This window comes from Staurois parvus, unplaced genomic scaffold (genome assembly GCF_062004578.1).
Source record: "Staurois parvus isolate SC_StPar_1 unplaced genomic scaffold, SC_StPar_1.0 ptg000263l, whole genome shotgun sequence".
Taxonomy (NCBI): domain Eukaryota; kingdom Metazoa; phylum Chordata; class Amphibia; order Anura; family Ranidae; genus Staurois; species Staurois parvus.
The window spans coordinates 3,916,933-3,939,804 of NW_028318059.1; the positions used below are offsets into that span (position 1 = coordinate 3,916,933).

General features: G+C 39.7%; 1 protein-coding gene across 1 annotated transcript in view; it reads left to right on the top strand.

Moving 5' to 3' along the window:
• Window positions 1-18,100: 18,100 nt before the first annotated feature.
• PLEKHH3 (pleckstrin homology, MyTH4 and FERM domain containing H3) overlaps window positions 18,101-22,872 on the top strand; it is a 361,278-nt gene continuing 356,506 nt past the window's right edge. Inside the window, exon 1 of the mRNA XM_089681295.1 lies at window positions 18,101-19,028. Coding sequence (XP_089537421.1) covers window positions 18,891-19,028 — 138 coding nt within the window. The 5' untranslated portion in view covers window positions 18,101-18,890. The remainder of the gene's footprint in view (window positions 19,029-22,872) is intronic.

Below are 22,872 nucleotides of genomic sequence, written 5' to 3' on the forward strand. Positions count from 1 at the left end.
GATATATTGTATAAGCAAATGGGTTGGAAGTATAACTCATTGTTAATACCGCTGGTGGGAGTTTTTCCCACTGGGAAACAATAATATCTCAGGGAAATGGATAAAAAAAAAGAAATGCATGGTTGAAAGATATTGTATATAAGGGACAATTATGTTCTTATTAAGAATTAAAAGGTAAAGGAAATTTATTTTTCACATGACTGGCCGTTTTAAAGTTTTGTAATTAGGCAACTTGGAAGAGTATTCCTAATTGGTATTTTGCCTTGAGCTACCAACACTTGGATACAAACAGGATATGCTGCAGCTGTCCTGGGGCTTGTGCCCAGTTTTTTTTTTCCTGTTCCGGTGCTTGTCCAATTAGAATGATGGAGGAGTGATTCTCTTTCCCTGTATAAATATGCTCTGTGTCCTAACGATGACCACTCCACTTACGACATCATTGATGATGAAACGTGTAGGGAGGAGCCAGAGCGTTTGACATCATCGCGCACCAGAACAAGGCGGCCTTGTTGGTTTGAAACTTATCATCAGAGACATGGTGACATGCTGTTTACTATTTTACTATGATGTACATTTTTTACTGCATTTGAGGCAATAAATTCGATTTAAATTACTACACTATGAGGATTCTTTTTACTTTTTGAATTGGGTTGTCCTCTAGGAGGATAATACATTTTTTAGGTTTACCCTTGAGCTTATTCCATGTGAAGATTTGAAATCAAAGAGCACTCATACATATGGCTTACCTTCTGGGATTCATACAGCGCATTTTGACCCGTCCTTAATTGGGGGTCAATACTATCCAGTAAGAGGCAGTGTGTTTGGTGGTGGTGAAGGATTTTTCCTTTCTTGACTCTTGGCTGTTTTCTGTGACATTTATAGAAGTGTTGTCGATCCAGGGGAGAGGGGCTTATTCAAAAAAGAGGGGTTTGTGAAAAGAGATTCACAGAAAAGCGGCTACATAGTGAATAGAACGTGACACTCAGAAAATTTCCAAAAATTATGCTTTATTACACATATATAGATATGACATATGGGCATATGCCCTGGTTTACCATCACCTCAGTATGAGACAATAACACACAGACCTAAAACCATATAAAATGACATCAAGACCGGTCTAAATGCATGTGCAACAGAAAGAATGACTTCAAGAGTCTAATACCTCTGCAGCGCAAGCACATAGGTGAACACTTCCATGGGGAGGTGTATCCAAAAATTGTACCATAAGTATACCATAATATTGAATATATAATAAGTGACCATATCAATCTGATGAATCCCAATAAGGGAATCCAAAAATTATACTATGGATATATATGTATATCACATGTATGCAAGGCAGCAGCACAAAAAGCGTGAAGAAGAGAACAATAGGCCTAGGGCCTGTATGGAAAAAGACATAAATGTCCAATATATGATACAATGCATTCCTGTGCCAGCACACGTGGTTGGGGCCCATTCATCTGTAATATGAACAGCTGTATCTCAGAGCTTTTGAATGAAAATAAGCCCCAGTTATTCCCAGGATGGGAGAAAAGATGCAAATAGCAACATTCTGCTTGAAATGGTGTCTTCACCACTGTTTGTGGACTACACACCACCTTTTGTAGAAAAAACAACAAGACATATCCCAAGGTATCTTCTGCTTGTAGAAATATATATGGTGTTATATCTTGTGTCCTACATAAAGCACCATGATGTCCCCATCCACCTGTGCTGTGGAAAATGAGAATAAAAGAAATGTCCTTCATGGGTATTGCCATACACGGCCACAGAGACCAGGGAGCCACCGCTGACATCCACCGATATACCGCGGGCTCCAGCCCCCTCTTGGCGCTTGTGCTGCTCAAACTTGCCTCATGACATGTGAAGATGGCTTCCTCCTCATGGACCAGCGTGCGTTCCACCTAGTGCGCATGACCGGAAGTGACGTAACTGACGTATGACGTCAACGCGTTTCGCCGATGGGCGTATCTCACTCAGCTTCGTCAGGACCAATGAGATAACTGCATTTCAATATCCTATTTATAGTGGGTAAGAACCCACCCATTTATGCAAAAGAGGATGACCTGCAATTATTCTAATGGGAAAGAACAAGGGGGGGGAGGCTAAATATTTAGCACAGCTGCTGGTCTTAATAAAATTAAAAGAAAACAGACGGCTGGAGTCAACAATGAGGAGAGAGGCTGAATATTATTTACCGATATACACATTGATCACATGGATCATACATTATATATATCTCTCAATCTATTAAAGCCTTTCATACATTCACACCAATAAATAGTGATATAGATCAGAGAATCAACAATTCCATTCACCAAATCTGGTTACTTGAAAATCAATGTCTATTAACAACAGGTATCCTGTATTACCTAAAACCACCACAAGATGGCAATATAACCTGAGAATTCACATAAGGGTCATTACAACTAAAATATCCCAATTTTTTAACAGCCATCTCATAATGTGATTATTGTACAAACAAAGGAAGTACTAAAGATCATTTGATCAGGCCGTAAACCCTTATACATTATACAAGCTACATGAAAGTTCATATCATAGGATCATCCCTACTTGTATAAATATTCCCACTGTATATAGTGTGGTTAATGAGATTAGTTGATCACAATTCCAACCACAAGGGGGATGGGGAAATGCCATCAGCTAACCGTCACATAGTAGTGACCCAGTACATAGTCCCATAGATCTATTTTTCCAAAAACACTTGAAGATCACATTCCACATTTAACCCCTTAGGGTACAGTGTATCAAGTTTATATATCCAATATTTCTCCTTTTTAAGCAGTTCTCTATCAAAGTCACCCCTCCTTTGTGGGAAGTGCAATGCATAGAAACCTTTTACTTTGGTACCATCCAATTTGCCTCCATGGTATTTGGCATAATGTTGAGCAAGATTACTATCAGGGTCATTAGATCTGATATCTCTAAGATGTTCACCTATTCGTACTTTAAGTTGTCTTTTAGTTTTACCTACATACATCTTTTTACAGGGACAGGTTAAAATATATAGTACTCTTACTGTAGAGCAGTTTATAAGACTCTGAATTTTATAGTGAGTATTATTTCCTGAATCATAAAAAGAATCTGTGCGATCCACATACTTGCAGATTTGACATTTCCCACATTTAAACATTCCCTTAGTACGTGATTTTAGCCATGTTGTTTGTTTTAATGGTTGATAATCTGAATGAATAAGGAGATCACCAAGATTTGGTGCTCTTCTTGCTACCATTTGGGGACGTTCACCTACTATCTTACTCAACCTGGGACATTGGGTGAGAATCTTCCAGTGTTTTTCCAATATCAATTTGACATCTTGCCACTGGGCTCCAAATTGGGTTATCATTCTCACAGGCTGATCACTCAATTTGGCCTTTTCTTCCTTTTTGGTAGATAATAAATCCTCGCGGTCAGTTTGATATGCCCGCCTCCGAGCATTTCTAATTTGGGAGTGGGAATATCCCCTTTCTCTAAATCTTTTGTAGAGGTCCTGAGCTTCTATTTTAAAATCATTGATGTTTGAACAGTTTCTTCGACATCTCAAAAACTGTCCCACAGGAATCCCTGAGATCAGTGAACGTGGATGGTAGCTTCTTGCCTCCAATAAGGTATTGGCGGCTGTGGGTTTTCTATATGTCTTAGTGAGAAGTTTTCCATTTTCAAGTCTAATCTCCAGATCCAGAAAAGAAATGCATCTTTCATCAAATATGTATGTAAGTCCAATATTAAAGGAGTTCTGATTTAGCTCTTCCAGGAATAATTTTAATTCCTCAGATGTTCCTTGCCATACGAGGAACACATCATCTATATATCTTAACCAGATCTGGACATTAGCTAGGAATCTTGATGATCTAAATACTACTTGTTCCTCCCAAAACCCCAAATGGAGACATGCGTAAGCCGGAGCCCACGGTGCTCCCATACTAGTACCTCTAGTTTGCTGATAAAAGGTATTATTGAATTGAAAGAAGTTATGTTTCAGTGCAAACTCCAGTAACTCACTAATGAATTCGTTCTGTCCTCCTAAAGTGGGATATGTTTTGTCAAGGAAGTAGGAAACTGATCTCACACCACATTCATGTGGGATAGAGGTGTAAAGTGACTCCACATCTATTCCCACTAGAATGGAGTTGTCCTGAATAGTCATATTTTTGATTTTAGCCAACACATCTTTAGTATCCCTAACATATGAGGCGAGATTCGGAACCATATCCTTAAGAAACAAGTCAATATATTTCCCTGTTTTATCTAGGGGACCATTGATGGCAGAAACAATAGGTCTGCCTGGAGGGTTTTCTTGGTTTTTATGTATTTTTGGGATAATGTAAAAAGTAGGGTGATTGAATTCTTCAGTTCTCAGATAGTCATATTCTTTTTTTGTTAATAAACCCACTTCTTTTCCTAATGTTAAAATGGAATTCAGTTTTTTAACCACCATATGGAAAGGATTTGCAGTCACTTTCCTATATGTGGATGAATCACTCAATAAACGTTTCACCTCCCTAACATAGTTTAGTTCTTTCATAATCACCACATTACCCCCTTTATCACTTCTCTTAATGACAATATCTCTAGTCTCTTTTAATTCTTTTAGAGCTTTTCTTTCTCTTTTAGTGAGGTTATCACCAATTGGCATTTTCCACTCAAGATTTTTAAGATCATCAGCAACAAAGTCTAGAAATGTCGAGATCCTCATATTAGAACGAATTTTCGGCATTTTTGTCGATCTGATGTTTAGATCGACCTTTCTAATAATGTTGTTAAAATTATCCAAATCTATTACATTTTCATCATCATCCTCATTTTCTTCTATGAGAGATATCAACATATCCAGCATCTTGCGATCCTCAGTGGACGAGTCAGAGGCCAAATCCTCCAAGATAATGGGATTACTGTGTATCATTCTCAGGAAAACTTTTCTTAGAAATAAATTTACATCTTTAAATACCTCGAACTCGTCCATGGGAGTCACTGGTGAAAAGGACATTCCTTTATTTAATAAAGAAATATGTTCCCTTTTAAGTGGAAAGTTAGCCAAATTGATCACCTTTTTGTCATTAATATTCTCTTCTACTACCTCCTCTGACTTCTTGTTCTGCCCTTGTCCTCCTGATGTTTGTTTTTTAAGGATTCCTCTACTTTCTTTTTTGATCCTCTTCCCATCTGTAATTGATGGATACGAGGAGGTTCTCCGTTCTGTTGGTCTAAAAAAGAGACCGATTTCCCAAGATTTTCTGACTCACTTTCACTAGACATAGTTTCTCCCATTGATCTAGAATGTGAACGAAAAACTCTTCGTTTAGATCGACTCCTACTTCTTTTTGTGGTGAGATCAAATATCTCACCTGTTTCCCAGTCTTTTAAATCACGTCTAAATTTAGTTTGTTTAGTAGTTCTAAGATTTTTCTGTACTTTTTCGACTTCCTTTTTCAGTTGTTCATTATATTTTGCAAAATTCTCCTGATTTTTAAAAGGATCTAGATCTAATGCGCTTTTATTGATAGCCTGATCCAGTTCTTCAAGTTGTAATTTTTCTTCCTCTACAATAAGTTTCATACCATTAATCCCATGTTCTATACACAGCACTTTCCACTTCTCCAAAAACCTTTCATTATGTAAATGTTCAGCTGGAACAACCTTACTTCTCAGACCACGTGGGATAATACTCTGTCTGATATAAGCTTCCAAGAAGCAAACATCCCACTTACGATTGAGACGTTTGATAACAAGCTTTTTATGTTCCCGGAATTTAATCTTAATGTCCTCATCTTCAGTAGATAGATTTGGGCCTTCTGCTACAAAGGCTTGATGCATTTCCAACTCTACCTCATCTCCCGGTATGAATGCCATGAATACCAGCCCCTCACTCAGGGTGCTCCAGCCGTCTATAAAAATAAAACACTCACAATCTGGGGTGATGGCAAACCAAATTATCAACGTCAATTAACCTCTAAAAGAACAGGTCCATCAGAACCCAAAAAGATACATATACTAAAGGTAATTGTTAAGAGGTTATCAGTTAAGTTATCATGTCACCCAATATTCGGTTTCTATTCAGTAGCCAAAAAAGGCATTCAAAAAAGAGGGGTTTGTGAAAAGAGATTCACAGAAAAGCGGCTACATAGTGAATAGAACGTGACACTCAGAAAATTTCCAAAAATTATGCTTTATTACACATATATAGATATGACATATGGGCATATGCCCTGGTTTACCATCACCTCAGTATGAGACAATAACACACAGACCTAAAACCATATAAAATGACATCAAGACCGGTCTAAATGCATGTGCAACAGAAAGAATGACTTCAAGAGTCTAATACCTCTGCAGCGCAAGCACATAGGTGAACACTTCCATGGGGAGGTGTATCCAAAAATTGTACCATAAGTATACCATAATATTGAATATATAATAAGTGACCATATCAATCTGATGAATCCCAATAAGGGAATCCAAAAATTATACTATGGATATATATGTATATCACATGTATGCAAGGCTATGAGAGGGGCTTATTCCCTGCAATTCAAACCTTGTGGATTGGACTTTTAATTTTATTTATATATGTGTCTTCATTTATACATGAAATATTTGTAGCGCCGCACTTCACATACCATATTCAATTTACATTGTTGCCTGCAATATTGTGGTGGCTGCTTATGTGGGCTTTATCGTCCACCTGCATTATTAATTGTATATACCATAGCACGGAAGTATATTGATTGTTTTGACATATATGATGGCATTGCCCTAAAATACAGAAGTTTTTGCAAGAAATAATTAAATACATACAGGAGATATTGGGGGTTAGCATACCGAAGAACCCATGGGTGTGTTTATTTCATATATTAGAGTTCTCAGTGAAACAATATAAGAATATGATGTTATTTAATTTAATAAATACGGCTAAAGGAGTTATCCCTAAATATTGGCAAGCACAATAATCGCCAAAAATAAAAGATTGGATAAATAGAATTGAGTATGTTTATAGGATGGAGGATATATACCACATAGACGAGGATAAAATAAAAAAATATGGGGCAGATGGGATGATTTTTAAGCATCAAAGAGTTTTCTTGAAGCAGCAGGAGTTGGGAGAGTTTAACCGAAAAGAAGTAAGATCCCATAAGAGAGTAAAAAGAGGTAGATGGAGAGAAGGAACTATACACTAAGAGTATTAGAGGAACCAGAAGTAAAAGAAAATAGTAAGAAAAAGTGGAGGAGAACATTGGGGGGTGGGGCATGAAGGGAATAGGTATTGGGCATGAAAATGTGTGTTTTTATATTTTGTAATGCATATTATAAAGGTGATTTTGTAATGAAAAAAACTTAATAAAAGATATAATTAAAAAAAACAAAACAAAAAAACTACTGTGTGCATCTCAACATCTTCGTTTAAGCTATTGGGTGCCATAGAACCAAGTTTAAAAGTCCAGAAAGTCTCCCTTCTGCAAAGATTGTCACAAATGCATTTGAAAGCCAACACCTCCAAAGCACAAAATTCTTTTTATGGTGTTGAAGGAAATAGCAAGGAACACTATGCCTGCCACATCCTTATTCTTGTTTATTACATTTTGCAAGAAAAAGGATACAAAACAGTGTCTGGGCATTCCCCAGCTCAGGAACGTTATAATCAAAAAGAACAACAAACATAGGAGCTCAACATCCTCAGTACAGACTAAGGAGCACCCAAAGGTGATTAATGACCACAGCAGCTATAAGTTGCCAGAAGAAGTACATAGGCTTGAAGGGGACATACCAAAAATAAAAAAAATTTTCTTGGCTCAGACAATTACAGTATCATTTTCCAGCTTGTCACATCCTTCTCTGCGGTGTTCGCCTACACGTTTACGTAATGTACACTTGGTGCGGCCAACATGCAGCAGATTACAGGGACACCATAGTACATACATGACAAATTCTGATCAACAGGTAATGAACTGTTTAACTGAATATACATTTTCTTTGCTGTCCCTGATACTCAAATGCACTTGGTTTGACAAGTCAAGACTTTGAAAAATACCTGTTCTATTGTCAAAGAAAGAATGATTATTAGTGAATCTGTTCCTTTCTAGCATGGTTAATTTACTGTGAGCTAGGGTATTCTTTGAGGTATACACATGCTTGAAGGTAATAGTAGGGGCTGAAGGGAACAATCTGTTTATGGCTAACTGGGAGGAGGAGATAATATACTCCAGAGATTGGCCTGACCTAATTTTTATTGTCGATATATTGATGACATTTTACTCCTGTGGAAAGGCGACGAATTTTCATTGACCAATTCTTTTTAACACTCTTAACCATAACAGTTTAAATATTAAATTGACCTATGAGCACAGCTATTATGAAATAAATTTTTTAGATTTAACACTTTTTAATGAAGGAACGAGAATTTTAACTAAAAGTTTTTTTAAAATTACAGATAGAAATAGTTTTATCACAAAAAACAGTTGCCATCACCCGAGATGGCTAAATGGGATTCCCAAAGGACAGTTTCGACAATTGCGACAAAATGGAGGACTACATAACTCAATCAAACACCCTCAAACTACAGTTCGTTGAGAAAGGCTACAATATTGACACTCTAGATAAGGAGATTCAAGAAGTGGGAAACCTTAATAGAGAGAATCTCCTTGTCCCTGGGATTAATCGTAAGAATGAAAGATTCTGCCCTTTCATCACCAATTACTCGATTCACTACAAAAGAGTATCAAGAATCATTAGGAGGAATTGGTCCATTCTTAAGAATGATCCTATATTGGTAGAAGTGTTACCCAGCCACCCGGAAATTACGCTCAGAAAAGCCCTCCCTTTGAGGAGCACCCTGGCACCGAAGATAGTTAACCTACCAAGACAGCTCTCTTTCAATTTTAACCATAAAGGATTTTATCCCTGCAATTGCTGCATGCTTTGCGTTCACAATGGAATTCACAAAAAAATGGTTAAGAGCTTTCACTCTAACGTCACCAGGAAAACATACAACATACAAACAGCAATAACCTATTATAGTACTCATGTCGTGTATTTACTTGAATGTGCCTGTGGTAAACAGTATATTGGTAGAACCACGAGACGATTACAAGACAGGCTCAGAGAGCATTTAACTAATATTAAAAAAGGGTATAAGGACCGTTCGGTCTCGATGCATTTTCGGGTTGCCCATAACAAAAACCCACACTGTCTTAAATTTATAGGGATAGATAATATAACTAGTCATTGGAGAGGTATTTTTAAGCGCCGAGCGGTGTCGAGGCTCGAAACCAAGTGGATCTATCTATTACAGACTTCAGCACCACTTGGCCTTAACATTGACTTAGATATTAACTGTTACATTGATACTAGTTAATCCTCCCCGTTCTGAAATGTTACAGCAGTTCAGTATGAAAAAGGATTTTATCATACACTATAAGGTCTATGGTTGTGATTTTATGGAGTTTTTATGGATAAATGCTCCATTAAAATATATATCTTTTAGCTACTTTTTGGTTATTATTTTAATAACATCATTTGCACACATTACGTTAGTCTGGCGGCTAATACAGACGCTATATTACCATAATTTTAGATGCTTGTGTAATTTGAATATTGTACTAATGACAGGTCCTTGGCCTTCCATCTATATTACTTTAACCAATTATTCCACATTATGTTGTTGATAATAGACAGCAGTGGTAATATGCAGTACTCAATAGCTGATATTTTTTATCCCATTTGCATACGAAGTACTTCTTTTAATATGATTATGATGCTTTTATGTTTAAATATGTTATAATTATATTACCTACACATTTTTATATTTCTATATATTTACACATTTCTATTGATTATGAATGCTTTTAGTTTTACATGTCCAAATGTCACAGTATTGTGAATGTTTTACCCATCTATTTATTTATTAATTTATTTAATATACATGTGGGTCTGCGCATGCCATGCAAAAAGTTTTTTTGACCTCCTGGCACTTGTAGTTCTACTGCCACACTGAACAACTCTATCTATATAGATTAGGATTGCCAACCTTCCATAAATATGGTCTAATGGCATAACTAATCATTAGATCAGTTACACACAGTTCCTGGTCTCTTTCCCATGTTAATTTGGTTGATTTACCATTAGATTGATCTATAATAAAAGTAATCCTATGGGCAATAAGTAGAGAGGCAGTTTCCCCACTCCTCCCTATGATCTACAATGTCTCCAAAGTCTATGGAAAGATTGGACTTCTAGAAAATGGCCACCGCGCGAGCGATCTGCGCATGCGCGGACGGACGGCGCTGACGTCACGGCTATCTAATGCGCATGTGCCGCCCACAGTATATAAGAGCTGTCACTGAGAGCGGCCAGCTTCCTTTGAAAACGTGCTTCAGCACGAAACATGTCAGGAAGTTGCTCTCAGTGACCCTACCACGTGGACTCCTTAGTTGGCCAGGGGCCAAAAGTGTTATTTGAAAGTGTAAGTATTATTCCATTCATTGTTATTCACCAAAATAAAGCAGTGTTGCACTATGGCATTCTTTGTGCTTGGGCTCATTCTTCTATAAGCCTGCCTTTTAAAAGGAGACCATTGGATGACATCTTAACTGCTGGCTCCGTCTGGTGGATTTCATTTGTACTCCCTACACCTTGATGCCTGGTTAAAGACCTATGATGACATCTTGATTGCTGGCTCCCTCTGGTGGATTTCAATCGTATTTCGAGTATTTGGAAGCGTGGCTGATATGCTGTAATTCCTGCTGCTGCCCATCAGACGATCCGAATCCCAGATGTCCAACTTCAAATGACCTATGTCTTATCACCCATATGCGCATAAATAAGCGCTATCTGGTTAGTGCAATCTACACCTATATCTACCACCATTGTCACCATTGCCACCCTTGACCTTTTGATAGACTGTCACTCTTATGCTACGTATTTGCACCAATTCTGGAGTGTGGATTAACAAATTTCTCCTCTGTCTTAGAGATGCTATATACATCCGTACAATATACGGGTTCAATATATTTTATGATTAATATTTTATGATGAATATTGTCCATTTCAGCGCTGCATGTTGTTATATATATTGTATTTAGAAGGTTCTGAGGTTATTACCTTTCATGCTAGCTGCTCCATCCACATAGATCTAGCGCTTCATATATTTTTTAACAAAGGACCTAACTTGGGGTCTAACTAAAGACTATTCCAATGCTTGTAAATAATATTGGAAATAGTTTTATAGCTATCATTGAACTCTGCTCTTTATGTGACTTTGCTGGGATGGACAAATATTTGGTTTAAAGTGTTACTAAACCCAGGACCCTACATCCACTATATCTGGTCTCCCATAGAACACAGAACATGGAAATGCAATTATTTTATTAAATATAAACTGCTAAATACCTTTTTCTCGTCAGCAGTTAGAGCAGTCTTGTGACTTCTATCAGTGTTCTGCCAAACACTGGTTAAAGCTTGTAGGAGGAGTTTCCATTTTGCTGTAGGAGGATGCAAAACCCCTGACCTCTGTCTGGACAGTGCTGATTGGCCTTGTGCTGATCACATGCACTCTCTCAAGATTTAAAAAAAAACCTCTCTAGCAATAAACACCAAATAGAGTATGTGTAAAATGCCTATGGTTCTTAATTCTTATTATTTTGTTTATTTTTTATTTAATCTCTATTTATTTATTTTTGCCTTTAGGTGGGTCTTTTGTATCCCTTTCAGCTTTGTCCCCACTGGTGTTTGTTTCCATTTTTGTTTCCTGTGTCCCTGATCTTCAACCTTTGCCTCCTTCCTGTTTGTAACATCATTTCTGGTGTGGCTGATCTATTCAGCTTACCATGTGGCTTGCGTGTGTTTTCCCCCTCCTCCTTGGAGGGTTTGGAATTCTATTTGAGCCACACTTGCTTGGTAGTTACTAGTGGGGAAGGGTCCTCCCACGATGAGGTGGCCCCTTTGCCCTCAATGCCTATGGGCTTTTTAGCATGGACTCTTGGGGGTTGGATGGTGCTGCCATTGTCTATGGCGGCAGTCCCTGGGAGGAAGTTAGTAAGTAAAATTTGAAACAGAAGAGTGGTCATGCTGTGTTGTGCCAAAGAGGGGTATGTTATCTTAGCAGGTACTGACTAGATTTTCTGTTGGATTTGGGTTTTGATTCATTGCAATAAGGATTATATGACGGTTCTGTATATGTTTTTTAGTTGTTACATGCACTGACAGCTCTCGTCTAATATATATTATGAAGGTGTCTCTCTCTCTTTCTAAGACACACCAGTACTGAATAATTGCCTTAGCTGTGACCACAATTGACCTACAGGTGTTTTGAATTTAGCTGGGAAGGCTTTACCAGGTGCACATTATTACCTTGTGCCTCAGGGTTAGTTTAGTGTTTTATCTTTTTAACATCTTTCTTTCTTCTGTTCCTTCCTTTCCCCGTGTCCTCCTTCCCCCCTTTCCCTTTTCCCCCCTTTCCATTCCCCCTTTCCCTACCCTTTTTTCCCTCCTTTCCCTTCCCCTCCCCCCCCCCTTTCCATTCCCCCCCCCCTTTTCATTCCCCCTTTTTCCCCCTTTCCCTTTTTTTCCTCCCTTTCCCTTCCCTTTTTCTATATCCCCATTGTGTCTGTGGATTTATGCGATACCATTTGGCATTTCATGGACATACAGTTGTGTTCAAAATAATAGCAGTCAGACATCACTAACCTGATCAATTACTGTTTTTGGTAGAAATGATATTTCTACATGGCAAATAATTTACTAGCAGGTGTAGTAGAGTAATAGAAATCCAACAGACCCAACAGTCATGACATGCATGCTGCTGATTCTGTGTAATTGAATCACTAATTGAAAGGGGCATGTTCAAAATATTAGCAGTGTGGAGTTCTATTAGTGAGGTCATTCATTCTTTGAAAAACAGGTGGCAATTATTGCCCTTATTTAAGGAAGGAAGGCAGCAAATGTTGTACATGCTGGTTACAGTGCATTTCTCTCTGAAATTCTGAGGAAAATGGGTCGTTCCAGACATTGTTCAGAAGAACAGCGTACCTTGATTAAAAAGTTGATTGGAGAGGGGGAAAACATATAAAGAAGTGCAGAAAATGATAGGCTGCTCAGCTAAAATGATCGCAAACGCTTTAAAATGGCAACCAAAACCTGAAAGACGTGGAAGAAAGCGAACAACTACCATTCGAATGGATAGAAGAATAGCCAAAATGGCAAGGACTCAGCCAACAATCAGCTCCAGGAAGATCAAAGAAGGTCTAAAGTTACCTGTGAGTACTGTTACAATTAGAAGACACCTATGTGAAGCCAAGCTATCTGCAAGAAGCCCCCGCAAAGTCCCTCTGTTGAAAAAAAGACATGTGCTGAAGAGGTTACCATTTGCCAAAGAGCACATTGACCGGCCTAAAGAGAAATGGCGCAACATTTTGTGGACTGATGAAAGTAAGATTGTTCTTTTTGGGTCTAGTGGCCGGAGACAGTTTGTCAGACGACCCCCAAACACTGAATTCAAGCCACAGTACACTGTGAAGACAGTGAAGCATGGTTGCGCAAGCATCATGATATGGGGATGTTTCTCATACTACGGTGTTGGGCCTATTTATCGCATACCAGGAATCATGGATCAGTTTGAATACATCAGAATACTTGAAGAGGTCATGCTGCCTTATGCTGAAGAGGAAATGCCTTTGAAATGGGTGTTCCAACAAGACAACGACCCTAAACACATCAGTAAACGTGCAACATCTTGGTTCTAGACCAACAAGATTGATGTTATGGAGTGGCCAGCCCAATCCCCGGATCTTAATCCAATAGAAAACTTGTGGGGTGACATTAAATATGCAGTTTCTGAGGCAAAACCAAGAAATAGAGAAGAACTGTGGAATGTAGTCCAGTCATCCTGGGCTGGAATACCTGTTCACAGGTGCCAGAAGTTGGTTGACTCCATGCAGCACAGATGTACAGCAGTTCTCAGAAACAGTGGTTATATAACTAAATATTAATTAAGTGATTCAAAGGAAAGCAAAATCTTCAAACATTTTTCAGTTTATATAGTGAATGTTTGAGTTTGTAAAGAAGAATACAAATGCTATTTTTTTGAACAGACTAATATTCACTTTTCTTCAATTTTTTCAGAGGAACAACACAAATTTGATATAGTTTCCTTCATATTTTGATTTGGAATATAATGTGTAGTGTTCCCAATGCATTTGTGTGTATGGAAATAAAAGCTATTAGAAGGATTTTGAGCTTTATTCACTTTTTTCAACACACTGCTATTATTTTGAACACAACTGTATATATATTGCCACAAATATTGGAACACCCCTCCAAATCATTGGATGCAGGTGTTCCAATCACCTCCATGGCCACAGGTGTATAAAATCAAGCAGCTAGGCATGCAGACTGCTTCTACAAACATTTGTGAAAGAATGGGTCACTCTCAGGAGTTCAGTGAATTCAAGCATGGTACCGTGATAGGTTGCCACCTGTGCAATAAGTCCATCGATGAAATTTCCTTGCTACTAAATATTCCACGGTCAACTGTTACTGGTTTTATAGCAAAGTAAAAGCAACTGGGAACAACAGCAACTCAGCCACGAAGTGGTAGGCCACGTAAAATGACAGAGCGGGCTCAGCGCATGCTGAAGCACACAGTGCACAGAAGTCGCCAGCTGTCAGCAAAGTCAATAGCTAAAGACCTCCAAACTTCGTAGGCATAAACTCTTAAGATGTCAGCATACCAAGATATTTTGGACAATTTCATACTCCCAACTTTGTGGGAACAGTTTGGGGATTCCTTCCTCTTCCAATATGACTGCGCACCAGTGCACAAAGCAAGGTCCATAAGACATGCATGAGCGAGTTTGGGGTGGAGGAACTTGACTGGCCTGCACAGAGCCCTGACCTCAACCCGATAGAACACCTTTGTGATGAATTAGAGTGGAGACTGTAAGCCAGGCCTTCTCGTCCGATATCAGTGCTTGACCTTAGGAATGCACTTCTGGAAGAATGGTCAAACATTTCCATAGACACAGAAGAGTCATTCCACATTTCCACAGAAGAGTTGAAGCTGTTATAGCTGCAAAGGGTGGGCCAACTCAGTATTGAACCCAAGTACTAAGACTGGGATGCCATTAAAGTTCAAGTGCGTGTTAAGGAAGGCATCCCAATACTTTTGGCAATATAGTGTATATATATATCTCCATTATAGGACTCTGTTAACTTGACTGCTAAATTTGGAAAGTGCTTAAGGATTACTTTGAAACACACTTCAGGGACATCTGCTGTCTTTTCATCTCCCTAGGTGAATTTTGTCACAATAACTTTATGGATATTTAGTGGAATAAGTTCTTTGAAGCACATGGATTTAGATATTATGCATTAAGTCTTTATATATTTGTTTTGGAGTTGTCTGTTCCTTTATGGCCTCCCCTCAGGTGGCAAGGATATGACGATCCTACTGGTGTATTTATGTGGAGTGTTTGATTTTTTTTTCCTCTATTTTCCTCCCCATTCTCCCCTCTAGTTTGTTCTTTGCCTCTGCATCCTGATGGTTAGGATATTTTATATGATACATGGTATATATGATTGCCTATGTGTTTATTATATTGCTCTTCTTTTTTCCTGAATTTTAGAGTTACAATAAGGCTTTAAAAGAAATATGTCATATAATACAGAGTCCTGAAGAAGCAGCCTGTGACTGTGAAACACGTTGACTATGTAATATGACCATGTAACATGCGACAATTGGACACAAATATGTGAAAAGAATGTTTTCCTGCTTTATGATGTACAATGAATCTTGTATTTTTATTCTTTGATGTTTTTTTTTTCATTTTGTTGTTTATTTTTTATTGTTTATTTTTATGTTTTAAATAAATGAAGATTTTAACAATTTAGATTGTTTTCATTACCAATGAGCCATCCTAGATCACCTAAAGTTCCTAACTACCCAAATCACAGTCAGCAACCCCCCCCCTACACACACACTTTAAACTTTAATGTCCTCAGCCCCCTACATCACAGTCTTCACTCCCCCCCACACATCAGTCCTCAGCCCTTCCCCTATTACTGTTTTTAGCCCCCCACTTTAATGTCTGCAGCCCCCCATATTACAGTCCTGAGTCTTCCATACCAGTCGCTCTCCCACATTACTGTCCTCAGTTCCCTACGTTTATTCCTCAGTCCCCGCCACATTACAGTCATCAGCAACCCCCCAATACAGTCCTCAGATCCCCCCACGTTACAGTCCTCAGCCCTCCCCCCCACAGATTATTGTCCTTGGTCTCCCCACACTACAGTCCTTCCTGTTCACATCAGCCCCCCTTCACACTAGTATCCTTAGCCCCCCCCTCCCACCAACTGCCCTACCTTACACAGACTGGAGGGCGGGAGGTACACTGGTTCTGAATGCAGGGCAGGAGCTGGTTGGTTGCTAGGTCACGGGCCACGCTCCTCCATTCAGTGATGCCTGGTTTAGAGTCAGAAAAAAAATCACTTGTGCTTTCAGGAGAAGAGTGCTTTGGCACAAGAACCGCTAGACGTGCCTAGACACTAGCAACGTTTAGTGCTTGAGAATTTGTTTATTCCAGTCGACAGAATAAATTAACCGCTTCCCATCCACCCTATAGCAGTAATACTGCTACAGGTCGTCACGGGAGAGCAAAATCATGTATATATACATGACTTTGCATTACCAGGTAGGGGGCACATGCCCTATTCGCGGCCTTGGCTGTCAGTCACCGGGTCCCAGCCGGTGAATACTCATGTAAACAATACAGTTCTCTCCTCTGTCAGCTCCTGCACACTGCATGGCTCTGCATAGCACAGCCATACAAAGCAGTGTGCTTACAGTAAAGCACTAACACAGCACACAGTAAAAGAGCACACAGTTAACCCTTCAATCACCCCACATGCAGGGTGACAACTCATGGGGCCCCCGGGCAATAGGGGATCATGGGGCCCCTGTGTCCTTGCCCAAACTCAAAAAAGCCTATGAAAAGGGTACCAGGGGCATCTCATGGGGCCCCCTACTGACCCCGGGCCCTTGGGCAGTGCCAGAGTTTCCAAATGGTCAGTCTGCCCCGTCCACATGTTAACCCCTTCCTGCTCAGTGCCATTAGTACAGTGTCAGTGCTTTTTATTAGCACTGATCACTGTATTGGTGTCACTGGGAATGTCAGTGACACAAAGTCAGTTCCCCCCAGTGTCAGAATGCCCGCCACAGTCACGCTAATCGCCGCCATTACTAGTAAAAATTAAAAGTGAAAAAAAAAAAAATCCCAGCATATATACCACTATTTGTAGACGCTATCATTTTCACGTAAACCAATTTATTTACACATATTGGGATTTTTTTTAGCAAAGACATGTCGCAGAATACATTTTGGCCTAAGTTTATGACAAAAGTTTTACTGGACATGTTTAATTACAAAAGGTCAAAAATATTGTTGTTTTAATCAAAGTTGTATTTCCTTTTTATAGCGCAAAAATAAAAACCGCAGAGGCGATCAAACATCACCAAATGAAAGCTCTATTCGTGTGAAAAAAAGGACGTAAATTTAATTCGGATGCAGCGTCGCATGACTGCGCAATTGTCAGTTAACGTAACTCAGCACCGTAACGCAAAAAATGGCCTGGTCAGGAAGGGGGGGGGGGTAAATCCTCTGGGGGGCAAGTGCTTAACATTCTGTCTAATGGAATGAATGAATGCCCAAATGCTTGATGCCGCTTTAGGCATGGGTTTTCTTACACTGCTTTTTCCTGGAGCAAAGGTGTCCTGGGAGGAGAAAAAAAAAAGCTTCCTGTGTGCTTGAGGCCTAACTGTGATCCTCCCACAGGATTCCAGCTGCTGCCAAGTGGCCTAGAGGGGGTTAAGTCCGGGGACAGCAGCATTGCAGCTGTTTAACCCCTCCCTCCCTCCCTTCGTCCTCGCAGCTCTCTGCCAAGGAACACATGATGCAACAAGCTGTACACCCAGACAAGGGTTAGCGCAGGCGACTAACACACCCCTAGAGTTCTATTGGCTGCCGGCTCCGGTTGCCTGCTTGTCAATGGTCAGTTCTCGATCCCATCCCCCTTCACATAGCAGTGAGTGTCAGGCAGCTCCCTGTATTGTAGAGGAGGACGATCTCCTTCCCATTGCTGCATCGCTCCTCCCCCGTCTTTTATTCTCCTACTTTTTAGCATTCTCTCCTTCTGCATCAGGAAGTAGTTGCAGGCTGATCGGCACATACTTTTTTTTTTTTGTTTGGATCACTTTCTATCCCTGCTATAAAACGCTGAATTTGATGTGGTTTGCCAATCTTTGGATTTTTGTTGCTGTAGTCACCGGATGTGGAATTAGCAGAATAAAGGAGAATTGCTGGTGATCGGTGAGCGCGCAGTCTAATATCAGCACAGGTATTTGTGGATCCACATTGGACGAGCACAGTGATTGGGCACAGCAGCATTGCATCTGACTTGGGTTGTTCATTGGCTTGGATGCCAGCTGTTCTGCTCTGCTTGCAGATGTGGCCCCAGCAAGAGGACCCAGATCCGCTGGCATAGAACGGCTAGAAGATCTGACCTGAACTTTAAGCCCCCTCTACAATCTACGTTGGTTTATGACATCACTGGCTGGATGAGCAGACCTTTAGGATTTATCTCATTTAGAAGTCAGTTCTGAGATTTCCATTCCGTGACCTACTGACAGCACAGTGATCCGAATTGTCATTCTCTTTTGCTGATCTTCAAGCTCACTTTATCATTACTCACCTGCAACGTGCCGGACTAGATCCCAATTTATACATATTCTCCCTATTTGATTTTCAGTTGGGCTTCAGGATCTTCAGATGTAACACCCCCCTTCCCCAAAGGAAAGAAAGGGTTGGAGTCCCTTCTGAATGCCTTTACAGGGTTTCTGGTGGTGGGTTTGCTGCAGGCATGGGTTTACCCTCCTGGGCAGAGAGTATGGGGAGAAAGAAGAAGAGGAGGAATCGTTTGAGATGAAAAGCACTGAAGTCCAGATAAACAGCAGAAATGTAAGTTTAGCTTTAACCACTTGCCCTCCAGAGGATTTACCCCCCTTCCTGACCAGGCCATTTTTTTTTGCGTTACGGTGCTGCGTTACTTGGACTGACAATTGTGCGGTCATGCAATGCTGCACCCAAATTAAATTTACTTCCTTACTTTCACCCCACGAATAGAGCTTTCTTTCAGTGGTGTTTGATTGCCTGTGCGTTTTTTTTTTTGCGCTATAAAAAAAAAAAAGACTGACCATTTTGAGAAAAAAAACAGTTTTGACTTTTTGCTATTAAACATGTCAAGTAATACAAATGAAGAAATAAAATTACGTCTTAAATTTAGGCCAAAATGTATTCTGTGACATGTCTTTGCTAAAAAAAATCCCAATACGTATAAATGAATTGGTTTATGTGAAAGTTGTAGCGTTTACAATCGGCGGTATATGTACTGTGATTTTTTATTCTATTTTATATTTTTACTAGTAATGGCACCAATCAGCAACTTATAGCAGGACTGCAGCAGGCATTCTGACACTGGGGGGAACTGATTTAGTGTCACTGACATCCCCAGTGACACCAATTCATTTGGTGATGTTTGATCGCCTCTGCGGTTTTTATTTTTGCGCTATAAAAAGGAAATACAACTTTGATTAAAACAACAATATTTTTGACCTTTTGTAATTAAACATGTCCAGTAAAACTTTTGTCATAAACTTAGGCCAAAATGTATTCTGCGACATGTCTTTGCTAAAAAAAATCCCAATATGTGTAAATAAATTGGTTTACGTGAAAATGATAGCGTCTACAAATAGTGGTATATATGCTGGGATTTTTTTTTTTTTCACTTTTAATTTTTACTAGTAATGGCGGCGATTAGCGTGACTGTGGCGGGCATTCTGACACTGGGGGGAACTGACTTAGTGTCACTGACATTCCCAGTGACACCAATACAGTGATCAGTGCTAATAAAAAGTGCTGACACTGTACTGATGGCACTGGGCAGGAAGGGGTTAACATGTGGGGTGAACAAAAGGTTAACTGTGCTGTTTTACTGTGTGCTATGTTAGTGCTTTCCACTGTAAGCACACTGCTTTGCAAGGCTGTGTTATGCAGAACCATGCAAAGCAGTGTGCAGGAGCTGACAGGGGAGAGAACTGTATTGTTTATATACAGTTAAGGAAAAAAGCATTTGATCCCCTGCTGATTTTAAATGTCTGCCCACTCACAAAGAAATTATCAGTCTAAAAATCGAATGGTAGGTGTATTGAAACACTGAGAGACAGAATAGCAACAAAAAATTCAAAAGAAATGCATGCTAACAAATTATGCACTGATTTGCATGTTCATGAGGGAAATAAGTATTTGATCCCCTTCACAAAACATGACTTAGTACTTGGTGGCAAATCCACCATGTATGTATTCCATTGTATCTTGCTACCTGCAAGCAGTGATTCCTGTACTGATTCTGTCTCCTGAAACTGCTCCTCTCTGCACCTCTGTAGGTGGGAAGGCAGGCTCTGTGAAATGTGTGACACAGCAGTGCCTACTCAGAGAACATAGTGAATACATGTCACAGAATTCAAAGAAGTAAATTAAAATCATTTAGAGTAATAGGAATAGGCTAGAAATCATTGAAATTTAGGGATAGTTCACATCACAATCCCTGCATTCAGTGTCCACATGCACGTTTAAATTTCTTTTTAATGCATTTCAGTGTTTTTTGGGTTTTTTTTTTCACTTGAAAAATTAGAGTGCTAGGGATTCCCCTCACATTTATGTATGTTCTAGTGCCTTTACACGTGTACATGCTTGTTCCACTGCAAAAAGAATGCATGCTGTTGTACATTTTTTAAAAGCACTGAAACTGAATGTAGTGGTAAGAGTTAGGGTGATTGGACACATTGATTTTATTGTGCATGAGTTCAAGTGATTAAAAAGGATGCCCTTATGCATGAAGAGAAAAAAAAACCTTCTGTGTGCAGCTCCCCTAATACTTAGCTGAGCCCGATCGAAATCCAATGATGTGCAAAAGAGCCTTGCCGCTACCGGGCATCTCTCTCCTCGTTGGCTGAGACATAGCTGTGGGAGCCACTGTCGATCACAGCCCATGAGGAGGTGCAGGACTGAGCACAGGTCCCACGGAGCTGGCTCAGGAGCGAGCTCACACAAGTTCCCCCAGGAGCAAGCAGCTTTCACTCGGCAAGGTGGTGGGCCAGAGGGGCAGTGGGGAACCAGAGAACAGGAGGTTCAGGGGTCCTCTGTGCAAAACCATTGCACAGAGCAGGTAAGCATGAGGTGTTTATCATTTTAAATAAAAAAAAATTGTTTAGAACCACTTTCAGCATGCAATTAAAAGATGCACCCCAAAGGCCTCTTGCACACTGCAGCTTTAAAAAGCTCAGTACATCTCAGTACAGCCTTTTGAGTGGAAAAAAAAAAGAAAAATCTGCATTCCCTGTCAGTCTTTTGCACTGGTACTCTCAAATATGCACATATGAATATAAATATTAATGGAATTTGTATATGAGTGTATTATACTTGTGAATGTACATATGCGCAAAACCTCTGAAATTACGTCCAGAAACGGTGTTGGTCAAATATCAGTACTGTGTGCAAGAGGCCAAAAGCATCTAGTGTGAACAAGTCCGCAGCACAGAAATAAAACATATATTTAATATTATTTTTTTATTTTTATTTTTTTTTCTTATTTTGACCATGGATACTCTTTAACCGCTTACTCTTTTACCTCTTAAAGCGGAGTTCCACCCAAAAGGGGAAGTTCCGCTTTAAAGATTGGCCCCCCGCTCCCCATTAAGGATTGGCACCTTTGGGGAGCGGGGGGGAATGGGTACCTGAATTTGACACTTTGGATGACAATTACTGAGTCATGCAACACTGTACCCCAACTAAAATTCTATCATTCTTTGTAGACATATAGAGCTTTCTTTTGGTGGTATGTAATCACCACTGTTTTTTGTTGTTTTTTTTTACGATAAAAGCAAAAACATACCACAAATTTTGTAAAAAAATGTTTTTCTTAGTTTCAATTATAAATTTTTGCAAATAAGTGTTTTTTCTTCATCAATTTTTTGTTTATTATGCAAAAAATAAAAACCCCAGTGGCGATTAAATACCACCAAAAGAAAGCTCTATCTGTGTGAAAAAAATTATAAAAATGTCATATGGGTACAATGTTGCATGACCGCGCAATTGTCATTCAAAGTGCAAGAGCACTGAAAGCTGAAAATTGGCCTGACCAGGCCAGGAAAGGGGTAAAAGTGCCCGCTAGGCAAGTGGTCAAGAATAAACTGTCTTTAGGACTGTAAGCTGCAGTATATTGCATTTTTGCTATTAAGTTTTGCTATCATTACTGCAGGAATCACAAACCCACCCCTTTGCAAGAGTAAAATGGTGGTTAAAGCAAAACTCCGGGCAAATTTTTTTCTCCATGTAGTGGGGCTATGCACGCACTGCATGGGTTAACTGCTCATTTTTGTCTAGGGAATTAGAGAGCCGAGATTAATATTATTATTATACAGTATTTATATAGCGCCAAAAGGTTTGCTCAGCGCTGTACATTGTAGTGGGGTACAGTACATGGGACAATACAGTAACAAAACAATACACGAGGGGTTTGAGGGCCCTGCTCTTTCGAGCTTACAATCTAGGAGGGAGGGGGCTGAGGTACAGGAGGAAGTGGCTGTGGGGGATGGAGTGGTAGGAGGAGTAGAGGAGATCGACTGTTAGGTGAGGGTGGGGTAGGCTTCCCTGAAGAGATGGGTTTTCAGGGTGCACCTGAAGGTGAGGAGGGTAGGTGACAGTCTGATGGATTGGGGTAGAGAATTCCAGAGGATGGGGGAAG